We start from the raw sequence: 20,775 nt of genomic DNA, 5'->3' as shown, positions 1-20,775 counted from the left end.
CTCTTTCCATCCCTCTCTCGCTCTCTTTTTCTCCATTAAATCTGTAATTACAGTGTGTGTAATGATAGGTTCCAGATCTTCTCGTAAACTCAATTAGGACTAAATGCTAAGTATAGCCGCCCCACCAATGTTTACAGTTATTTCCACTGAGTGGGCTGGCTCTTTGATCATTCCCTCTGGGTTTAGAGGCGGGAACAGTGGAGGATGTATGGGGGATCATAATTTAACATCTAGACTCTTAATATTAACGACTGACTCCAACACACCCACGTCTGGCACACACTGCCACACACACACAGTCTGATGCAAACACACACACGTCTGATGCAAACACATACACACACACACGTCTGATGCAAACACACACACACGTCCGATACAAACACACACACACACAGTCCGCGTCACACTGCACATCTCTTTCAATACATAGACTCTCTCTCTCTCCATTAATCTATTCCTCCTGTTTTTCATATAACCTAACCTCCTGGTCTTTCACTTCTGATATCATCTGAAGCTGCCAACAGTGCTGTCTTTAAGTCTTTTAAACTGCCGTATCTCTAGTCCCAAGCTGACACCCCTCTGTTACCTGACATTGTGTTTCTGGGTTGAGTTGTGTAGAATTAAGTATTTTTTATTGCTACGCTGGTGTCCACAGTGAGTTGGCATAAGCGGGGGAGACGAGACCAGAGACACCCATGACGACTCGTTGCCAAGGTGATTTGTATTCCGAGGGAAACTGGTGGCCACTTTCATCAATAAATCCAGACCATAATATCCCGCTAGGATGGCCTTAGATTCGCCGAGTGAATGGACTAATCACGGCGGTGGACATAAATCTGCAGCGCGGCTTTGGGAGCACGACAGGGAGGGAAAACAGTTTCTCTACTAGGTAGATAGATAGGATGGCTTACCGCTCCCCTAAGTAGTCTCCGATGACAGTCTTGTTCAGGCCCTCGCCCTTGTAGAGGAACTGAGAGATGTCTTCTGGGGTGTGCTGCAGAAGGTCGTTCTCCAGGAGAAACTGGATCCCCTGGAAACAAAATGGACGACAGACAGTGGGCTGTTTATCTCAATCAAGGGTGAATGATTCTAGCAGAGCAGTATATCACAGGGTTCCATTACTGGACAACATCCAGAAAACCAGGACTGAAATAAAAGACGAGGTCATACACGCAAACGTGAACATAGCTTTTCAATATACTGGACACAACACCACCAAAACCTGTCCCAAGGCGGAATAAAATACATAAGACGTGGCCCTCCCTGAACCCCGAGGCTCTGGTTATACACATAAACATGAAAATACCTTCTTAGGATCCATGTTGAATTTCTTCCTCCCCATGGCGATTTGTTTGTTCCGCTGTGTTGTTTTGCTGTGAGACATGAAATGGAAGGAAAGCCATGAAAAACCTACAATACAACCAAGCAACCTCTCCTACAAAAACATTACTATTTCTTTACATGTAAAAAGCCACAGGTGCCTTTTTAACCTTCATCTGTTCGGACACCTGTGACCCATTAGTGCCTGTGACCCATTGAGCCAGATTTAAGACATGTCCTTTCTCACTGGAGATACCAATACAGATCAACTAGTGATGGGAAACGAAGCAGGCTGATAAATGAGATTATAAGGTAGTTCTGTCACATTTTGGGTATGGAAATTAGATATGGTTCATCGGCTAAGGTGGATTGAAAGCACTGCACACAATTCTTCACTATTCTAGTTAGAACAGTGAAAAACAAATGCAAGCACCAGTGAATGAGACCATGGGCTGTTCACTCACCTTTCTCCTACACACGTTAGTTGCTCAATCTCAGTCATGACTTCAGCTATCTCAAACTTCAAGCGCTGAGAGAGGAAGAAAAATAAATATAATTGGATTCTTGGAATAGGCTGTATTCTGAGAAAACTCTTCAAGAGTGAAAGCAGTACTGTACAAGAACATAAATTGAATGAACAGAGACACTGACAGAGATCCAAAATAGTAATTCTGAGAAAATGATAGAGGCTACAGACAAGTTTCTCACAGCAGGAAAATAATCCTGCAGCAACAGGACATGATAACTATTGTGTGGATTATAACTAATGGACATTTTTGTAGGGGTTGATACATTTTTTGTCAGGGCAAATCAAGTCGGACATTTTAAAGTGGAAATAACAAACTTTATAAGTCTTTTTAAACTTTGAATACACTACAAGTTTGCATTTCCTGCGGTGCAGAAAATTTCTTACAACAGTATAATCAAATTAAGGTCCTACATCTGTACACGAGCACTTCAGAAAAATACAATACACTCTTCCGCAAAGCTTTCCCAGCTACTAAGCCGAGCCAAAGCAACTTCAAGGCTACCCACTTCAATATCATCCAGCAGCTCTCTCTTCCTCCGCCGGATGTTTGACAGCTCACCCCTCTCTTCCAGTGAGAGATCCTGAGGTACTAGAAGAGAGAGATCACAGGGAGAGAAACATCCTTAGTCTTACTGCCGATGTATCTTGTTACACTACGTGTCACACACATCAAAGCAGATACATTTGTCTTAATTAGTGAAAAAAAGGTGAATGGTCTTAACTATTCCACATGAAAGTGTTTTCTGACCCTTTTTAATGCTCTGGAATATTCTATTAATAAAACCAATCCAGATTAAGTTTCCGTTCATTAAAAGCGAATTTGGTAAATTAACGCAACCGTCGCCCTCGACTCTTTAATCGCCCAAGGGCTTAGAGCTGAGGTGAAGCGAACACGAGTGCCCTCGCTCTCTCGCTCTCTCTCTCAATCCCTCTTTCATCCCTCTCTCCCCCCCATCTCTCTCCATCTTTATCCCTCTCTCTCTTTCTCTCTCTCAGTGAAACCACCAGAGAAGGGTCTCTGTGATCCGGCTTCATTAACCCAGCTAAGAGGCAGATAGATAGGCTATACACCCACTAAATCTCTCTTCATAAAGCAGGAACATGACAAGACTGATATCAATGCCAAGCCACTGCGTACAGATACTGTGGAAACATACAGTATTTACTTCACAGTTTCCCTTTATACAGAATCGAATAACATTACTAGTGAACTAAAGCCATGTCTTGCCAATTAAATAACATGGGAGCCTAGCTCAAGAGCTGCCCAGTGCTAATTTAGCAGTTGGCAACTAGAGTTCTCAGAAGAGGTGCTCAGGGCTCTAAACATTGATCGCAGCACTGATATTAATAAGACTAACTATTAAACAAATGCCTGTGTAAAGTATTTTTTACATTTTATTTAACTAGTCAAGTCAAAAGGATTGTTCCCTTAACTATTTTATGTAATCCTATGTTGCACTGTGTGTCCGGGGGTCAGGTAGTGAGACAGAGAGCCAGTTAAGGATTTCCTCCTGGTTCACTGTGCTGCTGTCCGTGTTGCTCTATGACAATAGAAGGGATGTGGAGCTACAATAATCACTGACTGGAGTTCAACATCCAAATAGAGACAATAATTAGCTGGCTATCCTCGGGGTTAACCTCGCTTTGGTTATACAACCTAAGTGGAACTGTGACTGAATGTGATGCAATTAGTTTCAAGTTCAGGTTGACGCAGCTCTCAATTGAAAAATGGCTAAAGTTATTCTTTGAAGTGGCACAATGTTATCTATGATAGGCCAAATTGAAATGAGCAGACATTTCCTATTTCAAATTTTCTTATTATTACCAAGAACACAAGAAATCTTAAATCCTGTTTACCAGAAACCCATTCGAGTCTATTTCTATAATAATGTGCGTCATCGACTCAACGCATATTAGATTATTGCTTTTTACAGCAAATATATTTAGATTTATGTAATTTGCTTGTTGGATGGATGATATTCTGCATAGAGAGAACATAGCCTGGTTTTTCCCCTGCCTGAGACCAGAGGCTCCAATATGTCTCCTGGTTAACAGGACCGTCTGGGTAAATTCATCTGGCTGATTACTATCTGATTCATCATGGATGTTAATGAGAAGGTGTATTGGAGCTAGCCTGGTTAAACAAGACTGAACACTGCTCAGACTGAGCACACCACATGAGTGCAGCATTCCGTCTGGTTTAAGCCTAGATGTGAGGCTGAGCTCCCTTCAGAAGCCTCCCTACACCACATCTGCTCTGACCATTATATCACCCTGCAAAACACACCTTCATCTATCAGATCAACAGGGAAACAAGCAAGGCAAAAGCAGGGAAGGTACATTTAAAATGGGTAATAAATGGACCCTTCTGGTCCAGTGGTGGTGGACATTAAACATGAAGATAGGGTATGGGGTCTACAAATTAGATTGCTAATACAATCCACCCTGGCAACCGCCCTCTGACTAATCCAGGAAATTAGTTTAGTAGAGTCTCCAGTTGGCAGACAGAGAAAGAGTCATTTGTGAATCTAACAGAGTCCAGAGCTCTGACAGTCACAACAACTGAATGGTTCCGTTATCAACAAAGCAAGTCTTTATCAGTCTTACTTTTAGCAGTCATTAATGTCTCTTCACCAGTCTGTATTTCACCTGTTTACACCGTCTAGGTGCCACAGGTACATTACCGTTCAAATGTTTAGGGTCACTTAGAAAATTTCCTTGTTTTTGAAGGAAAAGCACAGCGCAAACTGGCTCTAACCAGAATAGAAATAGGAGTGGGAGGCCCCGGTGGACAACTGAGCAAGAGGACAAGTACATTAGAGTGTCTAGTTTGAGAAACAGACACCTCACAAGTCCTCAACTGGCAGCTTCATTAAATAGTACCTGCAAAACACCAGTCTCAACGTCAACAGTGAAGAGGCGACTCCGGGATGCTGGACTTCTAGGCAGTGTTGCAAAGAAAAAGGCATATCTTAGACTGACCAATAAAAATAAAAGATTAAGATGGGCAAAAGAACACAGACACTGGACAGAGGAACTCTGCCTAGAAAGCCAGCATCCCGGAGTCGCCTCTTCACTGTTGAAGTTGAGACTAGGGTTTTGCGGGTCCCATTTAATGAAGCTGCCAGTTGAGGACTTGTGAGGCATCTGTTTCTCAAACTAGACACTCTTGTACTTGTCCTCTTGCACAGTTGTGCACCGGGGCCTCCCACTCCTCTTTCTATTATGGTTAGAGCCAGTTTGTGCTGTTCTGTGAAGGGAATAGTACACAGCGTTGTACGAGATCTTCAGTTTCTTAGCAATTTCCTGCATGGAATAGTCTTCATTTCTCAGAACAAGAATAGACTGACGAGTTTCAGAAGAAAGGTCTTTGTTTCTGGCCATTTTGAGCCTGTAATCGAACCAGCAAATGCTGATGATCCAGATACTCAACTAGTCTAAAGAAGGCCAGTTTTGTTGCTTCTTTAATCAAAAAACAGTTTTCAGCTGTGCTAACATAATTGCAAAAGGGTTTTCTAATGATCAATTAGCCTTTTAAAATGATAAACTTGGATTAGCTAACACAGCGTGCCATTGGAACACAGGAGTGATGGTTGCTGATAATGGGCCTCTGTACGCCTATGTAGATATTCCATTAAAAATCAGCCGTTTCCAGCTACAATAGTCATTTGAAACATTAACAATGTCTACACTGTATTTCTGATCAATTTGATGTTATTTTAAAAATGGACAGAAAATGTGCTTTTCTTTCAAAAACAAGGACATTTCTAACTGACCCCAAACTTTTGAACGGCAGTGTATGTCAACAAAGTTTTATCTGAATCTCAAATTGATTTGAGAGTTGCAGTTGAGTGCCACTGAAATAGCTACACATCTACTCTGTCAAATCTACTCCAGTCAGTGGAGTGACAGGTTGGGTTGAGCAGGTGCAAAAATGGTGCCAGGGGGCAGGGGTTAAATAAATTTCAACATGTGCACCACAGAGCAGAGCATCTGTAAATCTATAAATAACCCTAACTCTCTATAAATTTACCCCCAAAACAAATCCCCTCAATCTCATTTTAGGAGTAAATCCCTACGATGAAGTCCTCATCCAAAAACGACTAACTGTTCACTACCCTCTCTCTGCAACTGGGGTAGTTGATGATACAGGAACAGAGACAACTTCTGACTTGAGATCTGTGCACATTCCTCTGTAGAATCTCTGACAGGATGGGATACATTTGGGGGTAAGAAAGCCCACCTCATTATGTTTAGTCAGCTTACAGTACAAACTAGCCTTGCACATGATACACATTCAAATAGACCCAAAACAGACTGTCCATTTCATCACATTTTAGCCACTTGTTGGAATGGAAAGTGTGATAAATCCTTAAATCAGAACCTTAGTAACCCTCTATTACTAAAACTTCCACTCATCCCAGCTTGACCAGTGGAACAGAGTAGGACTTAGACCAAATCCCATACTCTGTTACTGTACATGGGCCAACTTCCCATTTTAAAAGCTAAACTGGGTAATGGGCACAGCCTGGCGGGTTGTCTTTACTGTCCCCTAGCTAGCCTGGTCTGTGTGTTGGAGCATGGGAGAACCCTGTCACCCCAGGCAGGCTGTCTCTGAGAGCCTCCTCTGGCTACAACCTGTAATCTAAAGCCTGTTGTCACCAATCCCTTTAACTTTATACCACTTGGACTCCCCTCACTGGCCCCACACGCACGCACAAACACACATTTACAGGGACACACGTCATGCACACACGCAGATGCAGGAGCACATAGACAGACACACGCACATAGATACAAACACACATATACAGATGCATGCACATCAGTGGAGGCTGCTGAGGGGAGGAAGGCTCATAATACTGGCTGGAACAGAATGAATGGAATGGCATCAAACATATGGAAACCATCGGTTTGATGTTGTTGATACCTTTCCACTTATTCAGCTCCAGCCATTACTACGTGCCCGTCCTCCCAATTAAGGTGCCACCAACCTCATGTCATACATACATACATACATACATACATACATACATACATACATACCTTAGGAGGCTGGTGGGGGGGGGGGGGGGGGGCTATAGGAGGACGGGCTCATTGTAATGGATGGAATTGTATCAAACATCAAATTTATGGAATCCACAAGTTTGACTCCGTTCCATTTATTACATCAATAACAATGAGCAGTCCTCCTATGGCTCCTCCAATCCAGCCTCCTCTGATACATACATACAGCGCATTCGGAAAGTATTCAGACTCCTCAACTTTTTCCACATTTTGTTAGGTCACAGCCTTATTCTAAAATTGATTAAATTGTTTTTTTACCCTCATCAATAAAAACATAATACCCGATAATGACAAAGCAAAAACTGTTTTTTAGAAACAATAACAAATGTATAAAAATGTATAAACTGAAATAACACATTTACATAAGTATTCAGACCTTTTACTCAGTACTTTGTTGAAGCACCTTTGGCAGCGATTACAGCCTTGAGTCTTCTTGGGTATGACACTACAAGCTTGGCACACCTGTATTCGGGGAGTTTCTCACATTCTTCTCTGCAGATCCTCTCAAGCTCTGTCAGGTTGGATGGGGAGCGTTGCTGCACAGGTATTTTCAAGTCTCTCCAGAGATGTTCGATCGGGTTCAACTCCGGGCTCTGGCTGGGCCACTCAAGGACATTCAGAGACTTGTCCCAAAGCCACTCCTGCGTTGTCTTGGCTGTGTACTTAGGGTCGTTGTCCTGTTGGAAGGTGAACTTCCGCCCCAGTCTGAGGTCCTGAGCAGGTTTTCATCAAGGATCTCTCTGTAATTTGCGCCATTCATCTTTCCCTCGATCCTGACTAGTCTCCCAGTCCCTGCCACTGAAAAACATCCCCACAGCATGATGCTGCCACCACCATGCTTCACCTGAGGGATGGTGCCAGGTTTCCTCCAGACGTGACGCTTGGCATTCAGGCCAAAGAGTTCAATCTTGGTTTCATCAGAATCAGACCAGAGAATCTTGTTTCTCATGGTCTGAGAGTCTTTAGGTGCCCTTTGGCAAACTCCAAGCGGGTTGTCATGCGCCTTTTACTGAGGAGTGTCTTCCATCTGGTCACTCTACCATAAAGGCCTGATTGGTGGAGTGTTGCAGAGATGGTTGTCCTTCTGGAAGGTTCTCCCATCTCCACAGAGAGACTCTAGAGCTCTGTCAGAGTGACCATCGGGTTCTTGGTCACCTCCCTGACCATGGCCCTTCTCCCCTGATTGCTCAGTTTGGCCGGGCGGCCAGTTCTAGAAAGAGTCTTGGTGGTTCCAAACTTCTTCCATTTCAGAATCATGGAGGTCACTGTGTTCTTGGGGACCTTTAATGCTACAGATGTTTTTTGGTAGCCTTCCCCAAATCTGTGCCAGGACACAATCCTGTCTCAGAGCTCTATGGACAATTCCTTCGACCTCATGGCTTGGTTTTTGCTCTGACATGCACTGTCAATTGTGGGACCTTATATAGACAGGTGTGTGCCTTTCCAAATCATGTCCAATCAATTAAAATTACCACAGGTGGACTCCAATCAAGTTGTAGAAACATTTCAAGGATGATAAATGGAAAATGGAAAGCTGACTCAAGTTGTCCAAAAAGCACCTGGAAGCACCTGGATGATCATCAAGACTCGTGGGAGAATGTTCCACAGACAGATGCGTCAAAAGTATAACTTTTTGGATGACATTGGTCCCATGATGTCTGGCGAAAACCAAACACTGCATTCCACAGTAAAAACCTCATACCAACGGTCAAGCATAGTGGTGGTATTGGGATGGTTTGGGGATGCTTTGCCAAAATTCCTCCACAGACTGATCAACAACTACAGGAAGCATTTGGTTGCAGTCATTGCAGCTAAAGGTGACACAACCAGTTATTTAGTGTAAGAGGGAATTACTTTTTCACACAGGGGAATTGCGTGTTGCAAAAATGTGTTAATTAAATAAATATAATAAGTATTATTTTCTTTGTAAACTCAGTTTCTAATATTAGGTTTTGGATGAAGATCTGATAATACTCAGTATCAAAAATATGCAAAAAGAGAACATTTGAAAGCGAGCAAATACTTTTTCACAGCACTGTACATGCATACATACAAACTGTAGCACACACACAGACACACGCTCGTGCTGCCAGCTGGCTTTAAACCCGCTAACACCCACCCCCACAGCTCTTAATCCCAATCGGACCATGGGGCTGACGGCCACAGTGGAAGTGGGATGTATACAGTGAACACACACAGATGTTGTTTCCAATGGCCAGCCAGACACTCTTTCTCTCTCTTCTGTAACCTACTTTGGCAGTGACAACACGGACAGACACAGTAACAAACATTTGTAGTCTTGTTTAGCTGTACGGAGACGCGACCTGGCAGTTTGTCAAGACGCAAGAATGTGGGAAATGATTAGTACAGGGCAAGCCAAAGGGCAATGGGTTATGATGAGTGTGTGTACTGTATTCTGTATGTTAGTCAGTGTAGCTAATGGAAGTGTATTATTTTCATGAACGTATGATCCGGCTGCTGTTTGGCCTTTTCAATAGTTGAGTATGTTGCACCACACTGCTTTGTGGATCCAGAAAAAATACTATAAATGTTCATCTATGAATGTGTGTATACGACAATGCAGGAGCGATCACTATACCATTATTTTGCAGTAATAGCTCACATCTTTGGGCGAGAGGAGAGCAAAGATAGTGGGGGGTAATATCTTGGGGTTTAGCTACTAGAGCAGGATCTAGTACCAGGGTCTAGAGAGATCTAAGATCTAGTACTGGGGGGCTAAACTAAACTGTCATCCAATGATTGCATTGTTTAATCTGCTGTTTTAGGGAGCGGGAGCGGACCCCTGCTAGGGGGTGATCCATCCATCCGGGTGGTCCCTCCCTCCACCCTGGTCTGTCCAGACATCATGTCCCCTCATGTCCAACATCTGCTCAGGATCACCACTAGAATGTAAATATTTTATTTGATGTGCTGGGGCCTTATATCAGCTAGAGCCTGATACTTCACGCCCATATGCCTGCTGCCAGTACATTCATATTTCTGTAGATTTGATACACCTTGGAATGAGATTGATGCTGTTTCTGGCACCCACTTCTAATCAGAGAGCTGGATGGGGGTCGAGTGACTGTGAAGACTGAAGACAAACCACTGCCTGGAGATTGTTGCCTGGAAGTCCAGGATGTTGATGCTTGTCTACTCTAACTGGGCGGAGCAAAGCTGTCTTTGGCTGACCTGCTGGGGGCTTGAAATACTAGACACACAGGCCACTTCAAAATAACAGTCATAGAACACCTAAGACATTTACTGACTTCTGTGTTATATATTGTGTTGTTAGGGTGGATGTTTATACAATCTATAAGCGCACCTTTGATGTCTACCTGTACATCTTGTGTAGTTACTAGCTATAAGGACACCTCCTTTTAGAATCCCTGAAAACACAAGCACAGCACACTTCTTCTTTTTAGAATCCCTGAAAACACAAGCACAGCACACTTCTTGCTTTTAGAATCCCTGAAAACACAAGCACAGCACACTTCTTGCTTTTAGAATCCCTGAAAACACAAGCACAGCACACTTCTTGCTTTTAGAATCCCTGAAAACACAAGCACAGCACACTTCTTCTTTTTAGAATCCCTGAAAACACAAGCACAGCACACTTCTTCTTTTTAGAATCCCTGAAAACACAAGCACAGCACACTTCTTCCTTTTAGAATCCCTGAAAACACAAGCACAGCACACTTCTTCTTTTTAGAATCCCTGAAAACACAAGCACAGCACACTTCTTGCTTTTAGAATCCCTGAAAACACAAGCACAGCACACTTCTTGCTTTTAGAATCCCTGAAAACACAAGCACAGCACACTTCTTGCTTTTAGAATCCCTGAAAACACAAGCACAGCACACTTCTTCCTTTTAGAATCCCTGAAAACACAAGCACAGCACACTTCTTGCTTTTAGAATCCCTGAAAACACAAGCACAGCACACTTCTTCTTTTTAGAATCCCTGAAAACACAAGCACAGCACACTTCTTGCTTTTAGAATCCCTGAAAACACAAGCACAGCACACTTCTTGCTTTTAGAATCCCTGAAAACACAAGCACAGCACACTTCTTGCTTTTAGAATCCCTGAAAACACAAGCACAGCACACTTCTTCTTTTTAGAATCCCTGAAAACACAAGCACAGCACACTTCTTCCTTTTAGAATCGCTGAAAACACAAGCACATCACACTTCTTCCTTTTAGAATCCCTGAAAACACAAGCACACTTCTTCCTTTTAGAATCCCTGAAAACACAAGCACAGCACACTTCTTCTTTTTAGAATCCCTGAAAACACAAGCACAGCACACTTCTTCTTTTTAGAATCCCTGAAAACACAAGCACAGCACACTTCTTCCTTTTAGAATCCCTGAAAACACAAGCACAGCACACTTCTTTTTAGAATCCCTGAAAACACAAGCACAGCACGCTTCTTGCTTTTAGAATCCCTGAAAACACAAGCACAGCACACTTCTTCTTTTTAGAATCCCTGAAAACACAAGCACAGCACACTTCTTGCTTTTAGAATCCCTGAAAACACAAGCACAGCACACTTCTTGCTTTTAGAATCCCTGAAAACACAAGCACAGCACACTTCTTCTTTTTAGAATCCCTGAAAACACAAGCACAGCACACTTCTTCCTTTTAGAATCCCTGAAAACACAAGCACAGCACACTTCTTCTTTTTAGAATCCCTGAAAACACAAGCACAGCACACTTCTTGCTTTTAGAATCCCTGAAAACACAAGCACAGCACACTTCTTGCTTTTAGAATCCCTGAAAACACAAGCACAGCACACTTCTTGCTTTTAGAATCCCTGAAAACACAAGCACAGCACACTTCTTCCTTTTAGAATCCCTGAAAACACAAGCACAGCACACTTCTTGCTTTTAGAATCCCTGAAAACACAAGCACAGCACACTTCTTCTTTTTAGAATCCCTGAAAACACAAGCACAGCACACTTCTTGCTTTTAGAATCCCTGAAAACACAAGCACAGCACACTTCTTCTTTTTAGAATCCCTGAAAACACAAGCACAGCACACTTCTTCCTTTTAGAATCGCTGAAAACACAAGCACATCACACTTCTTCCTTTTAGAATCCCTGAAAACACAAGCACACTTCTTCCTTTTAGAATCCCTGAAAACACAAGCACAGCACACTTCTTCTTTTTAGAATCCCTGAAAACACAAGCACAGCACACTTCTTCTTTTTAGAATCCCTGAAAACACAAGCACAGCACACTTCTTCTTTTTAGAATCCCTGAAAACACAAGCACAGCACACTTCTTCCTTTTAGAATCCCTGAAAACACAAGCACAGCACACTTCTTTTTAGAATCCCTGAAAACACAAGCACAGCACGCTTCTTGCTTTTAGAATCCCTGAAAACACAAGCACAGCACACTTCTTCTTTTTAGAATCCCTGTAAACACAAGCACAGCACACTTCTTCCTTTTAGAATCCCTGAAAACACAAGCACAGCACACTTCTTCTTTTTAGAATCCCTGAAAACACAAGCACAGCACACTTCTTCTTTTTAGAATCCCTGAAAACACAAGCACAGCACACTTCTTCCTTTTAGAATCCCTGAAAACACAAGCACAGCACACTTCTTCTTTTTAGAATCCCTGAAAACACAAGCACAGCACACTTCTTCTTTTTAGAATCCCTGAAAACACAAGCACAGCACACTTCTTCCTTTTAGAATGCCTGTGAACTCTAAATTCTTGTGTTCTCAGGGCCACAGGGCTGAGGGCTCCAGAGAGTAGAGCTGGGATAATAAACTAAAAATTATCGATACCGACTGAACTAACCATTTATTGAGGACATTTTACTGATATCGATAAGTAGCCTTTACTAGAGGAATGTGACATTTGAAATGAAATAAGTCTTAATATAGGCTATTGCTAACGGGACAATTGATAGCCACAACATTCAATGTAGTAGTAGTAGTTTAAAGGGTAATGTAAAAAAGTAACCGTGGCATACTAATGTTGTAAACTTAGGGTTCAATTGATCGTTATCATGATAATTCAGTCAATTTATCATGATATGGATTTTTGGCCATATCGCCCAGCTCTACCAGAGAGCAGCAGTTACCTAGCCTGGCCAAGAAACACACACAACCCACGTAGCCTCCGGCCTCTATCCAGACTCTATCCAGCCTCTAACTACGCCCTTAATATTGGATCTACTTCCATTTAGTTCCCCTACTAGTGAAATAAGATAATTATTACTCAAGGAAAGTACCATCTCTCTCTCTCTCTTTTGCTATTTCTCAGTCTCTCGCTTTCCTTCTACATCTCTTCTCCTCTCTCCCCCTCTATCTGAACTCCATCCCTGTCTGTCTCTCTTCTCATTCTTCCTAATTTGATAACTCATTAACAATCGAGGCAATATATTGCATCCAAACAAAATGATCTGTGGGACATGCCAACTCTTCCAGACAGTCGTACGTGCTAGTCCACTATCCTCTCTTCCATGGCACTGAAAACACATTGGGAAGCCTCCTCAGTATTCCCCATAATCAATTCCATATGTGGTGTTTCTCTACAGATGAGGCAGCAGTACTGGAATCCTTTAAGAGTCCCTCTCAATCCCTCCTTAAACCTAGTCTGTGCAGTGCCAATGATGCCTCACCCATTAAACAGTGTGTGTGTGTGTGTGTGTGTGTCTACTGTCTAGCCTAATCCTTCAATGTTGTCCCACAATACACTAAACTCAATCTTAACAGTCAAAATGAATGGAATTCTTTTTTTCTAAATCTCTTTTAAGCTGTTTCAATAAGGCAACATGGTAGGAGGCCTCATAAAGGCTACCTTAAGGATGGAAGAACAGATTATATTCTCATTCTGGTAATCTCAAAAGAATCAAGTTAAAGATTATTTTGGGCTTTAAATATAACATGTATCATATAGCACACAGAGTAGAAATATGTCATAAAGATACAGTTGGGAAGGAAGACAGTAAGACACAGGATGGTAAAAGAAAACATAAGAAAGAAAACAGGACTTACTCTGACAAACCAGAAGGGCAGAGAGAGAAACAGCTGCGTAGGGGGGCTAGTTAGTTGACTGGCTGTATCTGATGTAGCCATATAGCCTATGGCTGTAGCTAGCAGATGCTTTGTGCAAGCCAGAAGGCCCTCCAGGAAGTGTTCGAGCTACAGGCCAGCCAAAAGGCACCCACAGCATGGCAATAATGACTTCCTAATGTCCCCTCACACCCCTCACCCTACCGCCACAACAAAAACTGCTGGCCAACGAAATAGACCTATAGTGTAGATTCAGGGCAGGAAACCACTAATGTCTGGATTCATATAAAACTTCAACACCCCAAAGACTCAAGCAGTTTGTATTGACGTTCTTCTCAAAGAACATGTATGTTTCCATGCCCAGTGAGATTTATAAATGGCATAATTACAGTCTCCAAGATACAGAATGAAAGCCAAAGGACTTGACAGTAAAATGGAGATGAATTCAACATAAAAGAATAAAGTATTAATTTGAGAAAATAATTGTCGTCAAGGTGCCCATTTCTGATAAGAAAAGCCTATTGACAGATTCAACTGCCCCTCAACACCGCAACCTACAGTCCCAAAGAACAAATACACACACACAATCATGAACACACACAAATCATGCAGAAACACACAAATCATGCACAAACACAGACACTTTCTGCCCAGAGAATGGAAGGAAAGGGGTTTCCCACTTGGTGTTTCCCACGGTCAGATAGAAGAAAGCATGTTGAAAGAGAGAGGGTGTCACTAAGGTTATCAGGATCCGGACACAAGAAATACTGACAAGACACACAGCACTTAGTAAAAACCCCATTCCAACAGAGCACTTAGTAAAAAACCCATTCCAACAGAGCACTTAGTAAAAAACCCATTCCAACAGAGCACTTAGTAAAAAGACCATTCCAACAGAGCACCTAGTAAAAAAAAAACATTCCAACAGAGCACCTAGTAAAAAAAAAACATTCCAACAGAGCACTTAGTAAAAAACCCATTCCAACAGAGCACTTAGTAAAAAACCCATTCCAACAGAACACTTAGTAAAAACCCCATTCCAACAGAGCACTTAGTAAAAAACCCATTCCAACAGAGCACTTAGTAAAAAACCCATTCCAACAGAGCACTTAGTAAAAACCCCATTCCAACAGAGCACTTAGTAAAAAACCCATTCCAACAGAGCACTTAGTAAAAACCCCATTCCAACAGAGCACTTAGTAAAAACCCCATTCCAACAGAACACTTAGTAAAAACCCCATTCCAACAGAGCACTTAGTAAAAAAAAAAACATTCCAACAGAGCATTTAGTAAAAACACCATTCCAACAGAGCATTTAGTAAAAAGACCATTCAAACAGAGCACTTAGTGAAAAAAAACATTCCAACAGAGAATTTAGTAAAAATCCCATTCCAACAGAGCATTTCGTAAACAAAACATTCTAACAGAGCATTTAGTAAAAAGACCATTCAAACAGAGCACTTAGTAAAACTACCATTCAAACAGAACACTTAGTAAAAACACCATTCAAACAGAACACTTAGTAAAAACACCATTCAAACAGAGCACTTTCCTTTATCCCCCTGACGAAGGCAAAGCTGAAAATGTCCCTACAGAAACTAGAGGAAATAGAGGCTCTAAAAACCCACAACCAGCATCAAGTGAGTGCTGGACAATTTGTAGGACTACAATGTATTTCATTTCTGCTTTCACTCTACCAGCTTAACTACACAATGAGTCTATAAAATAGACTTTGTGCCATACAACACTTGTGATTTAGGGTCTGTTTTACACAATGTGAGCGCAGACGTCTGTCTTATGGCATGTAAACAGCACAGAGGAGTGTGCCAAGTGTGTAGAAGTAGGAGTAAACACGCATTAATGAATTCCATATTCTACTCTACTCATTGCCCTAGTTTCTCAGAGTGTGCCGGAGTGTGTGTGTGTTGTGTTCTTCTGTGTAATTATCTCTGTTTGTTCTCCTATGAGAGCCAGTATGCATGCTCACTATCAGCACATATAAGAACATGAACTAATCCTATATCATGGCCCTTTTTCCCTCTCCTTGTTAGCAGGCAGTAAACGGAGGCGGAACAAATTATGCCCCAACTTTGACCATATGCTGCACAGCACAGTACAGCTCTATGACATCATGAAGCGTTACACTCTGCACAGCACTGATTTGAGTTTAAGGGTTTTGGCTTGAATTAAAAAGGCATTTTAACCAGAGCTATTCTGACTACCAGGGGTAAATTTAGCATGCCAGCATAGTGTACAGTATGATTTGAGCAGACACACACACACACACATTTTACTAGACACTCTTATCCAGAGCAACTAGGGTTAAGTGCCTAGCTCAAGGGCACATTGGCAGATGTTTCATCAAGTAGGCTTGGGATTCGAACCAACGCTCTTAACCGCTAGGCTACCTTCTGCCCTTAAACCTTAATTTAACCAGGCAGGGGTTATGTAGAGCATGAAAAGGGTTAACGCTACAGAAACAGGATGGACCAGTGTGGGCTGAAGAGGGGTGAGATATGTAGAGGGTCCCCTCTTCAGCATCTGCTAATCTCTCACAGTTTAACTGCCAAACAGTTATTCTGCTTCTCTTCTCAAGACAAATGTTTACAACACATTTACATGGCCTTCGCCCCCTGCCTTGGGATGGGGCTGGAAGATTATCCTGTTTGGATTGGTGTTTGTGTGTGAGATTGTGTAAGTGTGTGTATCTCACCCCTCCTGTGTGTGTGTGGGGGGGGGGATTATCAAAATATACTGTATGTGGGTTTTCTCTTGTATCATGCAAGCAATAGACCAATGAGATGCCATAGGCTGTAGTTCATCACTGTCATTTAAATACAGTTGAAGTCGGTAGTTTACATATAATTTAGCCAAATACATTTAAACTCAGATTTTTCACAATTCCTGACATTTACTTCTAGTAAAAAGTCCCTGTCTTAGGTCAGTTAGGATCACCACTTTATTTTAAGAATGTGAAATGTCAGAATAATAGTGGAGAGAATGATTTATTCCAGATTTGACTTCTTTCATCACATTCCCAGTGAGTCAGAAGTTTACATACACTCAATTAGTATTCGGTAGCATTGCGTTTAAATTGTTTAACTTCAAACGGTCAAACGTTTCGTGTAGCCTTCCACAAGCTTCCCACAATAAATTGGGTGAATTTTGGCCCATTCCTCCTGACAGAGCTGGTGTAACTGAGTCAGATTTGTAGGCCTCCTTGCTCGCACACACTTTTTCAGTTCTGCCCACACATTTTCTATAGGATTGAGGTCAGGGCTTTGTGATGGCCACTCCAATACCTTGACTTTGTTGTCCTTAAGCCATTTTGCCACAACTTTGGAAGTATGCTTGGGGTCATTGTCCATTTGGAAGACCCATTTGCGACCAAGCTATAACTTCCTGACTGATGTCTTAAGATGTTGCCTCATTATATCCACATCATTTTCCTCCCTCATGATGCAATCTATTTTGTGAAGTGCACCAGTCTCTGCTGCAGCAAAGCACCCCCACAACATGATGCTGCCACCCCTGTGCTTCACTGTTGGGATAGTGTTCTTCGGCTGCAAGCCTCCCCCTTTTTCCTCCAAACATAACGATTGTCATAATGGCCAAACAGTTATATTTTTGTTTCATCAGACCAGAGGACATTTCTCCAAAAAGTACGATCTTTGTCCCCATGTGCAGTTGCAAACCGTAGTTTGGCTTTTTTATGGTGGTTTTGGAGCAGTGGCTTCTTCCTTGCTGAGCGGCCTTTCAGGTTATGTTGATATAGGACTTGTTTTGCTGTGGATATAGATACTTTTGTACCTGTTTCCTCCAGCATCTTTACAAGGTCCTTTGCTGTTGTTCTGGGATTGATTTGCACTTTTCGCACCAAAGTACGTTCATCTCTAGGTGACAGAATGCGTCTCCTTCCTGAACGGTATGACGGCTGCGTGGTCCCATGGTGTTTATACTTGCATTCTATTGTTTGTACAGATGAACATGGTACCTTCAGGCATTTGGAAATTGCTCCCAATGATGAACCAGACTTGTAGAGGTCTACCATTTTTTTCTGATGTCTTGGCTAATTTCTTTTGATTTTCCCATGATGTCAAGAAAAGAGGCACTGAGTTTGAAGGTGGGCCTTGAAATACATCCACAGGTACACCTCCAATTGACTCAAGTGATGTCAATTAGCCTATCAGAAGCTTCTAAAGCCATGACATCATTTTCTGGAATTTTCCAAGCTGTTTAAAGGCAGTCAACTTAGTGTATGTAAACTTTTGACCCACTATAATTCTGATACAGTGAATTATACGTGAAATAATATGTCTGTAAACAATTGCTGGAAAATTTACTTGTGTCATGCACAAAGTAGATGTCCTAACCGACTTGCCAAAACTATAGTTTGTTAACAAGAAATTTGTGGAGTGGTTGAAAAACGTGTTTTAATGACTCCAACCTAAGTGTATGTAAACTTCCGATTTCAACTGTAAAACCATTTGGAACGGATACCACTCTGAAGGATCTAATGAATGTTGCAAAAGTTAGCTTTCCTGGTTTAAAAAATGATAGCTTTATCTTATCTTTTTCACACGTCCAGGGCCTCGAGCGGCTGTTTCAATATAACTGCTTTATAATGGAAAGAAGCGAAGCCTAGCTAGAGCTCCAGCACAAACTTCAAAGCGACATTAAACACCGACAAAAATTCGTCTGAGAAGCACTAAACATTGCTGCATGCGTTTTTATGCATTCCTCACACCGAGGTCAATTACTATATACCCTCTTATTTGATGGATAATCATAATTTATTGTCCCACCTGATGATTAAGAAATATGAACAGTAACCATCCTCCACTAGGTCTCTTTATACCCTACCCCAGATGTACCCCCATGTCTGACAACAGTTGATAAAATACCATTGCATTTCTTAATACCTTAGTGTTGAAGGAAAAACAAGATCAATTGCTGATGATTAAATGCATGCATTGGGGGTTACAGTTGTATGCCTCGACTCATGCTTTAAGGCGCATATCATATAGTCCCTATCAGTCCATGCACACATCACAGCAGATGATGGAACAGAGAGGGAAAGAGAGACGGCGATTGAATCATCGTGCGTCTTACCTTGATTGTCTTCGTCCATCTCGTGAATGCCGTGATGAGACAGTCCAGAAATCAGATCGGTGCGTCAAGTTTAGATGTCAAGGTAGAAGTGTTTTTATTACTGTCTATAAACGGTAGATAGGCTACGATCTATATCCTGTAATGACAGACCGACGACTCACAGGGAGCTGAGCTGTGCAGAGTCGAAATGCAACAGCGAAAATATATTAATAACAAAAAAGCCTACCTTCATGAGAAATCTAGGGTACCACCAAATAAACATCCATGTATTACGATTAAATATGTAAATGTATAAGAAACGTTTCCAAGAATTGGATGTATTAAATCCGATGATAATAGTTATCCTGCCACTACCATCCCTCTCTATCCAGGTTAGCCAACCTACTCCAATGCAGTCCAATGCAATGCAAAGAAGGATAGCGGATTCTCTACATGGCTAAACGTTTACCCTACGTCATCACTCGGCTCCGCCCCGGTGGTGACAGACAACCCCTCACCCTCAAAAAATGTTTCATTAGTTCCATGTAACCAATATATATATTAAAAACTTCAGAAATATTGCACTGATAAAAGATAAAGTCTCTATTTTGTGCAACAAGCTTAAACTGTCATTCGGCGGTGTAGGCAGAAATCCGTTGATGGCGGGGTCAGCAAAAATGTAGGTGGACCACAATTTGAGCACTCAAATCAGCATTTAATTATCATAAAAACATAGCCTACCCTATACCCTACTGAAATCGATCTAACACAACAAACCATCTGACATGTAATTTCGCATTACAGACCAAATAGTCTTGAAATCCATGATTCTTGCATTTAACATAGGACTCACATTGACCGAAACATAATAAACCATAGGCCTATAATTAATAGACTTTGAGATTGGAACATAATGCCCTGATATAACAGTAATAATCACAATAGGCAGCCATAGCCTATATAGACTAGAACAGTGGTCACCAACCTTTTCTTAGTCGAGATCACTTTATGAGTCAAAATGCAAGCCGAGTGCAATTCTCTGCTGGGCGCGGGAGACCAAGTGCGCCTACAATGTATTGTGTGATATCAATTAAATGCCTATAGGGCCCAACTATAGCGCATGGGTGGAGAAGCATAGGGCAAAGTTATATTTCAAATTAAATTCGAGTCGAAGTGAAGCGTATTTCATGATTTCTGAAAGTCTTTAATAAATCAAATTGTATTTGTCACATGCACCGAATTTAACAGGTGTAGACCATACCTTGTTTACTTACAAGCCCGTCACCAACAATGCCGTTTTAATAAAACAGCGAGTAACAGCGTAAAAACAAAGGGGGGGCTTGAGGGTAGAAGCTGTTAAGGAGCCTTTTGGACCTAGACTTGGCGCTCTAGTACCGCTTGCTTTGCTTGCGTTAGCAGAGAAAACAGCGTTGTAGTGCTGATCATTGTATCTGAATGTACTGAAACTGTCTTTAATGCCCTTGATTAGATCAATGCGATCAGTGATTGATATAGAGAGGGATTGGAGGCCCTTTATGGCAAAATCACGGATATCAAATAACTTGACAAATTCTCCAACAAAACATTTAACAGTGAGCTTTGTTTAGCCATTTTACTTGTTTTTGCTAGCCAAGTTGGCTTGTGAGTCTTAGCTAGATAGATAATGGTGAGTAGCCTACACAGTGTAGCCAAGTCTACACAGTGATGGCTACTGTTTACTGCACATGGTAT

General features: G+C 41.8%; 1 protein-coding gene across 1 annotated transcript in view; it reads right to left on the bottom strand.

Annotated features, from left to right (window-relative positions):
• The window catches only part of LOC120029493 (cytohesin-3-like), a 32,391-nt gene extending 12,934 nt beyond the window's left edge, over nt 1-19,457 (bottom strand). The window contains exons 1-5 of the mRNA XM_038974738.1: nt 19,066-19,457; nt 2,359-2,441; nt 1,788-1,852; nt 1,310-1,376; nt 915-1,033 (exon numbers count right to left, since the gene is read on the bottom strand). Coding sequence (XP_038830666.1) covers nt 915-1,033; nt 1,310-1,376; nt 1,788-1,852; nt 2,359-2,441; nt 19,066-19,084 — 353 coding nt within the window. The 5' untranslated portion in view covers nt 19,085-19,457. The remainder of the gene's footprint in view (nt 1-914; nt 1,034-1,309; nt 1,377-1,787; nt 1,853-2,358; nt 2,442-19,065) is intronic.
• Nucleotides 19,458-20,775: the final 1,318 nt, after the last annotated feature.

Source organism: Salvelinus namaycush, chromosome 35 (genome assembly GCF_016432855.1).
Source record: "Salvelinus namaycush isolate Seneca chromosome 35, SaNama_1.0, whole genome shotgun sequence".
NCBI lineage: Eukaryota > Metazoa > Chordata > Actinopteri > Salmoniformes > Salmonidae > Salvelinus > Salvelinus namaycush.
Note: the sequence above shows the minus strand (reverse complement) of the source record. Positions and strands in the feature narration are given on the sequence as shown.